The sequence below is a fragment of the Eufriesea mexicana genome, unplaced genomic scaffold, assembly GCF_001483705.2.
Source record: "Eufriesea mexicana isolate 0111107269 unplaced genomic scaffold, ASM148370v2 scaffold2783, whole genome shotgun sequence".
In the NCBI taxonomy this organism is placed as follows: domain Eukaryota; kingdom Metazoa; phylum Arthropoda; class Insecta; order Hymenoptera; family Apidae; genus Eufriesea; species Eufriesea mexicana.
Genome location: NW_016910838.1, coordinates 267,882 through 277,836, shown reverse-complemented (window position 1 = coordinate 277,836; position 9,955 = coordinate 267,882). Strand labels below are relative to the sequence as shown.

The following is a 9,955-nucleotide window of genomic DNA, read 5'->3' as shown; positions in this document are numbered from 1 at the left end:
GGAAGAGGCCGCGCGCGCCGGCTAAGCGTCGGGTCACGTGCGCGCGCGTTAAGTGTCGTCGCACACGTGCACGCGTGTGCGCGCGACGCGGCGCGGTCGTTGCGCGACTCCTTTCCTCGTCATGCTCTCCTATCATAAGAGTCACACACACGCGCGCAGCGCTGCGCTGTCGGACGAGGTCGGCCGGTCTCGTGTGCGTACACGCGGTATCTATAAAGCGACGTTAGGATGTCGCCATGTGGCGCAACGTATTTTCAGGTGGAGCGATTTTCACCCCGGGACGAGACGGCACTGCAAAGGCTCGAACGAATTGTCCGAGTCGCGCCAAACCGTGCATTCTCTCCGTCTCGTCTCGCCGTCTTTCTCTCTCTAGGAATCACTATAGTTAGACCAAGCGGACATGGCACGTGACGGAACGACGTCTCCACTGGGCTACGAGGAAGCTATACGTGACGAGCCCTGAAAACCGACCGCTGGAAACCTAATCGCGAGCTGCCAGACCGGACAACCCAAATGACCACTCGAGGAATTCGCGCGACGCCTCGGCATTTTTCTGCGCGCGCATCGCTACTCTACGACGCGGTAGCCCCTCCCCCCGGCTGCGCAGTACAGGCTGCGCGGTGGTCGCTGGCGATATTTCGTCGCTCTAGCCGTGCATTTGTTTACGATTCGATCCGCGTAAAAGGACGTTTGTCCTTTCGATATTCCTTCGGTCCACGATACTCGTGTTTTCCATGTTTCCCGCGGCACGAGACGAGCTAGTGCCGCGTTTAGATACGCGCCAAGTTACCGACACGAATAGGAATAATGTTCGCTGTTCGGAACGAATACTAAATGCGCGTACTTTAATATGACTACGGTAATCGTATGCGTGTATTTTAATGCAAGTACTGAATATTCGCGTAGGAATAACGCGCTGTGTAAAATTGGCATAACGTGTCGCAGTAGAGCGGCAAAAGATAATTTCGCGTGGAATTTTTTCGATGGTAGGAAAGGGGCTGTGGATGAATTTAAACAGCTCAGATCGACTATAAATCGTACGCGTATGCGTGTACTTTGTATGGTAATATTTTAGTCGGGCATTTAATCGGCAGCTGAACGTATTTGGGGTATTAGGTACGTGGCGAGCTATAATCAGCTGATCTACTAACCATTTTAATTCGTGGTATAATAGATGCCTCATTAATATTTCATTGGCTAAATACCAAATACGTTAGAATTTTCATCGCTCCTCCGCTTCCTTTCACCGATGTGTATTTCGTGTACTTATGGGGACTCGAAACGATACCCATATAACCAAATAAAGAATGGAACCCCTACTTGTTTCTATTTAACATGTACCCTGTGTACAACGTGTTTCAACCATATCGATACGTACAACGAGATAAAGCATCGGAACCCTCTTCACCTTCGTTTCAGTCCCTTTATGTATCTCTGCTAAACAGATAAGGAAAGGAAGAAATCCATCTTCAACGTGTATTTCAAACAGAAGACTTTGCAACGATACAAATACGATGAAATGAAATATCGAAATTTTTACATAATTTACTAAAAAAATATATTTATCTACGACGCGTTTCATATAGAAAACTTCGCGACGACATCTATGCAATTGTATTATTATAAAAATAAAAGAAAAATAAAAAAATAAGTTTTGAGAAAAAGAACTCTATATTTAACATGCACACACTCACGTTTCATGTATAAAATTCGATACCTATGCAAACAACAGTGCACAGAGACAGAGCATAAGCCACATCCACTCGTTTTTTCAATCCTCTCGCATGTTTATATTTAAAAAACAAAATGAAAAATGAAAAGATAGAAGTTTCACATAGAAGACTTCACTATGCAACGAGATAATTATTACTACAAAGAAAAAGAAAAGAAAAAATAAATAAAAAAAGAATTCCATATTTAATTCACGCACACACATACGTTCTATATATAAAATCCCACAACGATACCTACGCAGTCCACAGAGACAGAGTATATAAAAGACACTCACATTCATTCATTTCAATTCTCTCGCATATTTATGTATAAAAAACAAATATGAAAAATAAAAAGATATGAGTGTCACATAGAAAACTACACTATTCAACGAACTATTATTACAAAAAAATGAGGAAAAAAAATAAATTAAAAAAGAATTCCATATTTAACACACACACACATACATACAAAAATATAATATAAAATTCCACAACGATACCTACGCAGTCCACAGAGATAGTGTATAAAAGACACTTGCACCCATACATTTCAATACTCTCACATACATGTATTTAAAAAACAAACTGAAAAATGAAAAGATGGGAATGTCACATAGAAAACTGCACTATGCAACGAAATAACAATTATTACAAAAGAAATGAGAGTAACAAAAATAAATTAAAAAAGAATTCCATATTTAACACACACACACACACACATACAAAAATATAATATAAAATTCCACAACGATACCTACGCAGTCCACAGAGATAGTGTATAAAAGACACTTGCACCCATACATTTCAATACTCCCACATACGTATATTTAAAAAACAAAATGAAAAATAAAAAGATGGAAAAGAGAATTTATGCGGAACGCGTGTTCCATGCAGAAGATTTCCCAACGATATCGATGCAGCTAGATAAAGCATCGCGGATCCCCCTCTCACCCCGATAGCAATCATCCTCGTCATTGAAAGCAAACGAACGTCGCCGCGGTACACAGCAATTAAATTACACTTACGTTCCCTGTCTAGTGTACGCTCGCGCGTAACCTTCGCCGCTATTAAACTAAAACGAACGGAATATCTCGTCCCGAAGCCTAGACGCGATAGCATCTGAGGAAATACCGTTGTAAAATATTCACGAGAGCTAGCAGCGGCGTACCACACCGCAACAACAACGAGATCGCGTGGAAGGGCGATCGACTGGCTCCTCCGTGCTCTTCCCTCTAACCACACCATATACACACCTCTTACATTGTAAATCCGTCGGCGAGAAACCGAGAAACGTGACTTCCATCTCTCCGGAAGGTCGCACCCTTGCGAACAAAAACCTCTCTGTTCGACGGATTACCTTCGCGATGCGAAAATTCCGCGCCGCCAGCCGACAAAACGCGCACGTCCAGCCTTTGTCCTCGCGCACCTCCGTCGCAGAAAGGCGAAAACGGAAACGCGAACGGGGAGAAAAGCGACGAGGGAAAGACGCGAGAGAGCGCGGAGAAAAAATCGTTTAAAGAACGCGAACCGGGGGATGAGGATCGAACCGTTTGCACCAGGACTAGGGAGGAGACTCGTGATCCACGGTAGGGTTCAAGTTTTCAAGACAGAGAGAGAAGAAGAGTAGCATGGTCGAAAATTCTCACGGGGTTTCTTTCTCTGCCTCGTCTCTCCTTTTTCCCGCCTGGCCGGTGAAGAATAGAGCGACATAGAAGGAACGTTGCCGTGGCGAGGACGTTAGCGTAACGACCTCCGAACTCGGTCGAAACGAGTTTCTTTTCTCGATTGTTGTCGCATTCACGGCGCTGCCACGACGAATGACGAATAACCAAACGCGTGATTAGCATACTCATGCGGGCTGCCGAATTCGGCGAACTGCAACTCTCCCGGAGTAGCCGTCAATTGCACTCGATTAAGAGGATCCTTAGTTCGACCTTGCTGCCTCCGTTTAGGAGGGCACAAAAGAAGCAGATGAATAAACTCGTTGATCCTTTGGCGGATGCGTAAGATAAAACGTATCCCGGCTATTCCCGGGCTCGAAAGCCGGAGAGAGAGAGAGATAGAGAGAAAGAGAGCGGTGTGTGTTTGTGCGGCTTAAATTTCATAGCAAACCGCATATTGACCTATGGAATCGTGTGAATCGCGTTTTAGACATCGACCCGAACAGGCCGGGTCGCGAGTAACGAACGAGTCGGGTGGGATCCGTCCAGTTTGCTCGTCTAGCCGCGGTAACCGTGGCGGGAGCGCTGCATAGGGGGCGCCACGGTGCGTGGCGGAGGCGCGGAATGCGACGACGCGAGGGAAATACAAAGCGTGGAAAGGTGGAAAGTAAAGAGAGAAAAATGGAGACTCGTGACTCACCGGAATCGGAGGGTGTCTGCACGCCAAGGTGTTCCAGGTTCTTGCCGATCGGCTGGTTCAGGTGATAGCAATGGTCGCTGAGGGTGTTCCTGATATTCGTCTCTCGATGCACTTGACACTGACTCTCGTCCTCCTCTTTCCTCCTGTCGTGGAACCTGACCTGCTGACCGGTGACCTCGCTGACTGGCACTGCCTTGGTAGCTGCCTCTGACATACACTCTGACAGCTTCTCGTGTATGTTGATCTGATCGTGTCTGAAGAACGGACCCTCGTCCTCGGTTTCTGTGTCGGAGCTGGAGCTTTGTGGTGTTTCCGGCCTAGTGGAATCGCCGTCGCTCTCCAGATTTTTTGCACGGCACTGTTGCTGGGCCTGCTGACTGATCGGCAACGTGGTCCCTAAGTGAACGGCGCTCGCCCGTGATATAAGCACGCTTCGACCGGCTGGCACCTTTTTCTGTATCTGCGAGTCCTTCTTCGCGGGCAACGTCCTGTTATGCTCTTTACTGATGCACAGACCTGCCCACATGCAGTCGTGATGACGTATCTCCCGGGACTCCAGGCAGGTCATCTTGTCGTACAGCAGGTCCGGCAAGACGCCATCGTCGAACGGCCGCTCGTGATACATTTCAAAGTGGGCGTCCACTCGGTCCAGCGGGAAGTCCAAATCGAACTTCTTCCATATGTCGTTGGACACCACCGTGGCGGTGTCCTGGGGCTCGTCTAACAGGCCCAGGTCAGAGCAATCCCAAACTGGCACCGGCATTTCGCCTGGAGGAATACACCGTACATTTATTTTTTTCCCTTTTCTTTACATTTTACGTAATTGGTCAGTTTGGTTAGCACGGAGCAGGGTTTCTCAACCTTCTCTCACTCGCAATACCTTTCCGGACCCCTTCCCCCTCATTTTCTTCCCTCATTGTCTCCGACAATTTGAATTTATCAAACACGTTTGCCTATTATCCTACTCCTATTCCTCCGAATAGGTCGAATCGATTTTCATCGACATCCACGCGTGGACACGAGGATTCAGTGCCCACACATCGAGAAACCCTGGTACACGGATATAGGTGTGCCGAATTCGAAGCACGTGAAAGCACGCAGAGAAGAGGAAAGTTATAAAATCGTTAATTGCAAAAGAGAAATTGAAAGATCGTGTTCCGTTAAGATCCAGCGGAATTTTCGCGGGCCGAAACGCGTTGTCGATCATCCGGCCAATGGTTTATCGGGATTCCTCGCTTCCTCCTCCGTTACAACATGTTGCTTCACCGTGGAGCACCGTAATAACCGTTCGGTATTGCACCGCGTGTCGTAACGTCAGCGAGCATTATCACGGGAATCAGCGAAACGAATACAGTTAATGCTATGAAAATACGGACAGAGGTCGTAACTGGCTCGCGTGTTTGCATTAAAAATAGACGTCCTTCGCTGTCGATGTATCACTTTGCACGCTTTTTACCGTATCTCGGTAAAGCGCCACTTAGCCAGGCGACAAAAATCAATATCGGCAATCGACAACCGCGTATACGTAACCTGTGCACATCGGGACACAGACGAATTCGATTTTCGGTGCCTGGCTGGAAAACGTCGGTCGATAAGCGTGCACACACGTGGGAACGAAGAGCAAAGAAGAACCGGTACGACGAATCGAATTCGCTCGGACGAGGTGTGCGTTAACCTTCGAATAAATCACGACCCGCCTCACCGAACGTCCCTAGAGAACGCAGCGCCTTTCCTTCCCTGCGTGAGAAACCGTTACGTCTGCACCGAAATACCGACAGTGGTTCACGGTACGTTTTAACACCACCAGGTGTTGTGCGAGACCCTCGAGATCTCTCGCACGACCTCGCATACGCGACGAGATTCAACTATTCCCGCTAACCATTTGAATGCAAAGAGTACAAGAGTCGGTGTGATGTATACCGGGAATGACCGTGTCGCATCCACGATACGAGGAAAAATCAATTCCCTCTCGCGAGATGACGCATCACTTTGCATGCGTTAACGCTTGCGTTACACACAGAGAGAGATTCGATCTCGACGATCACTCAACGGCGGTGTGATCGCGGACGCGCGTGTGTTCGGTCGAGAAAGAAGAACAAGATGGAAGCTCGGACGGTCACGTGCACCGAAAAGTCAAATGACGCGATATGGGCGGTACACGGCTGACTCACGGGTTCCAACGAAATTCGCCGGTTATATCGGTTTCGCGGATCTGCAACACCGACCGAGCCCCGCTCGGCTTTTTATTGCCCGCGGGACTAACTCAAACATTACATCCGCTCGATTAGGCTCACCTCGATGACAACTGAACGCGCGCTCGCTCGTTATCTCCTTCGTTCCCGCGCCGACCACCCTCCGCGTGGCAATTAATTGTTACGTAAACGTCGATTGTCGCGGGAACTGTCACTTTCACGGGAAACGCGCGCATGCGCCTCGCGAACGCCGTTCACGCAAGCGAAAAAGGAATTCAAGTTCGATAAGAGATGATCCAGATAAATACTCGGGAAACGAGATACGAGAGTCGTTAAACATCGCGATGTAAAATCCTGACAAATTTTGTGCACGAAGAATGGCATTTTTATTGGATTTTCTTAGTGAACCGTATACCGTCTGGACAACTGTCATGGCGGATAAATAACTTTTCGACAGCTCAACGCTAGGGATTAATATCGGTGACATATTTGCCAAGCATTTTTACAATTTTCGAAATAGGAAAAGAAAGAAACGTATAATCATTATCGATAAAACGAGTTTCGATTTTTAATTAGAATATTATGTTTTGCGAATTGTACAGTTAGATATAGGGTATACGTCATGGGTACAAAGCGTTAAGCACTACGATATTTTTCAATTTCGCGTCCACTCGATAGAACACAAAGAGACGAAGAAACCGGGGAATGAAAACAGAAAACATTTGCGCGTCGAAATTTGTGCACGCGTCTGTTTTCTTCGCGATCGACGAGGAAGAGACGACTTACGCGTCGGATAAACAAGACTCGAAAACGATTTCGGCGAAAAGCTAAACTACGTATCGGTGTTAATATTTTGACAAGCGCTCGGACAAAGACGTTTGACGGTTAAACGGGTCGTTCCACGTGAGATTCTTATCGAAAACCGCCGCGAGGAGGGCCAGAAAAATAAGCAAGAAGAAAAAAAAAGTGAAAGGCGTAGAGGCGACGCGAGAGACAGAGAGAGAGAGAGAGGGAGAAAGAGAGAGACCGTGGCCTTTGTGACTCGGTCGCCCGTGAAAAACGCACACCGTTGAAAAACAATGACACATTATCCGTTCCTCCTTGCCCCTACTTTGCCGCTGAATCGAACAAAAGACGGTCGGTAGGGGAAATCACCTTCCTAGAACGGCCTTGGGAGCAAAAGAAAGCATCGGTGTGTGTGCCTCGTGTTACTCGGTGGCAAGCGAGAAAAACGACGGCGGAAAAAAAAGAGAGGCAAGAGAAAAGAGAGGAACCGAGAAGAACCGAGATAAACTTTCGTTAAACCGTTCTCGAAGCGTCGGCAAACACGCGCGGAAAAAAGCGTTCCTCGTGGAATAGTAAACAGAGAGGGGCGACAGAGCGCGCCGGGTGTTTCGGGAAAAAATGTCGGTAATAATTTCTTGCGCGAATTCCATCGAGCCGTCGCCGTGTTTCTGCCGAGCCTCGTTACCAACCGATAGGTCTTCTTTCGCCTCTTACGTAACGGACAATCACTCGCAGCGCGATGTCGTTATTAATGGATCACACTTTCACGAAAATCCCGTCGCGACACTTCGCCGGCTTTAAAAACTCAATTTCACTCGGTCGATGCACGGGAGAGGACATTACACGCTGGATACACGGATAAAACAGGGAGAGAGACAGAGACGGAAAGAGACGCGGATTTCGTGCAAGGTTTGCCGCGCGTTTGTGTGCGCGACGGTGCGAGTTGAACGTCGATAAAGGAGGGAGCGAGAGAGAGGGAGTGGGAGCGAGAAAAAAGGGAGGAAGAAGGAGAAAGAAATTATTTGACCGATCCGATAAAGACACCGGGTGACTGCTTTCGTTTAGACTTTCGAAAATCTATACGTACATGTAACGCACACGCGCCACTGTGTACGTGTATAAAGCACATTCCATGGCCACGAGAGCGTCGATCGATGGATCGAACTTTTCTGCCTACACGCGCCGAGAGAAACAGAGAAACCGGTCCACCGGCAGCAGCAGCTTTAGATATAGGTGGCGCGCGATGTGTGTGTCTCGCTAACTTCCGTCCAACATTATCGTTCAAGCGTGTAACGAGCTGACAGCTTTCCTACCGCACTCTAATTAACGGTGGCTTTCTTCGTGGGACGAAAGGACGCAGGACACGAGCAAAAGCGAAATGAAAAACGACGCTACCCTCTCTCGTTTGCGTTTTGCCAGACGGGGCCCCGACAGAAGCCTGCGATTCTTGAAAAGTAGACACTCGCGCGCGCCGGCTAGACGTGTTGCACGACGTTGCGATAGAAAGTGCAACATATCGGTTAGCGTGCCTATCGCCGCTTGACATATTTTCGCGTATATCGATCCCGATGGGACGCCACGCGTGTTATTTGGCCACACTGACAACACCCCGCGTATGTTCGCGTTTCACGGTAAAACGATTTTCCAAATGTCATACACACACTCCCGGTCTCTTACGAGGCACACACACGTATACGTACGCGAGACGGGAAGTCGTTACGCGAATTCGAAAATCGATCGAAAATTTTTTCCTTTTTCGAATAACGAGGCACACGGTCGGATCTAAAATTAATACCGCTTTCGAAACGTCGAATATCGAGGGAGAAAAGATTCGGAAAAGCGTGAATAGAAATTTCGAATTGCTTTCGTATTATACGAAACCGACGCGGCGTGCCCGACGCCGAGACACGATCGCGTTGCGTCAAATTTCGACGAGGCCGATATGCATTGAAAACGTGGAAAATGACGATTTTTGAATTATTCTCGCGTTTGGAAGTGGAAATCGGATTAATTTCGATCGATCGAAACTGATCACGGAAACGCGCGGTCACGCGCGAAAGATCGAAGGAAGGAAATTTTGGCGGTAAAACTGCGAGTCGAAAATCACGGATATGCACGACAGACGTTACGAATCGAGCATTTCGAGTTCTATTTATAAGCGTCGGCGTATAAATCCGAGCGAGCCGGCTAGCTGCCAAAGAAGAAATTCGTGAGTTAATACAAAGTGTTCAGAGAATTTCACCTTTCGCGAAACAAACTGTTTCATCGATATTTATACGCGAAATCCTAGACTCGAGTCGCAAAAGGCGCCGGATGAATGTTCCAGGGCACCCCGCCGGATGATTTGGCAGAATTTTCGACGCGTGATTTACGTAGCGATTAGACGGGCGTCTATCCGTGTGTTTGCCAGTGCATCGGCGTTAATCCCTCACGCGGACGATACCGTTTTCACACTGAAATTGCACCTTGAACCGGTGACGACATCGCGCGGAACTGTCAAAATGGGGGAAGAAATTGGCACGGGGTACACTGGAACGACTACGCACGTCGTTACACGTCCATCACTTCGAATTCGGCACTAAATTCCGTGGAACGGTCGCGGAGAAGACAGAAGAAGGAGAAAATAAGATGCACTGTACAAACCTGTCGGCCACTTCGCGTTGTAACCCAAAAGAGAGATAGTATCCACTGTGGAACACACTTTGGCGCGAGTTCGAATCTCGCGCTAGAAACTGAACCAATAGAACGAACTAAGGCGCGTCCCGCCTCTTTTTCTTCTATATGGCGTGTCCGTAGACTCTTGGTTTGGCCCGGTCTCGAATGATGGACGAGCTACGCGAGAGCGAACTGTTACGCGGCACTGAGCAGAAACTATATGTAACGGAAAAAAAAAAAAAAAAA

At 47.8% G+C, this 9,955-nt stretch overlaps 1 protein-coding gene across 1 annotated transcript in view; it reads right to left on the bottom strand.

The window, feature by feature from the left end:
* Positions 1-9,781, bottom strand: part of Myc (bHLH transcription factor Myc) — a 53,168-nt gene extending 43,387 nt beyond the window's left edge. The window contains exons 1-2 of the mRNA XM_017904151.1: positions 9,698-9,781; positions 4,077-4,844 (exon numbers count right to left, since the gene is read on the bottom strand). Coding sequence (XP_017759640.1) covers positions 4,077-4,839 — 763 coding nt within the window. The 5' untranslated portion in view covers positions 4,840-4,844; positions 9,698-9,781. The remainder of the gene's footprint in view (positions 1-4,076; positions 4,845-9,697) is intronic.
* Between the last annotated feature and the right edge of the window lie 174 nt (positions 9,782-9,955).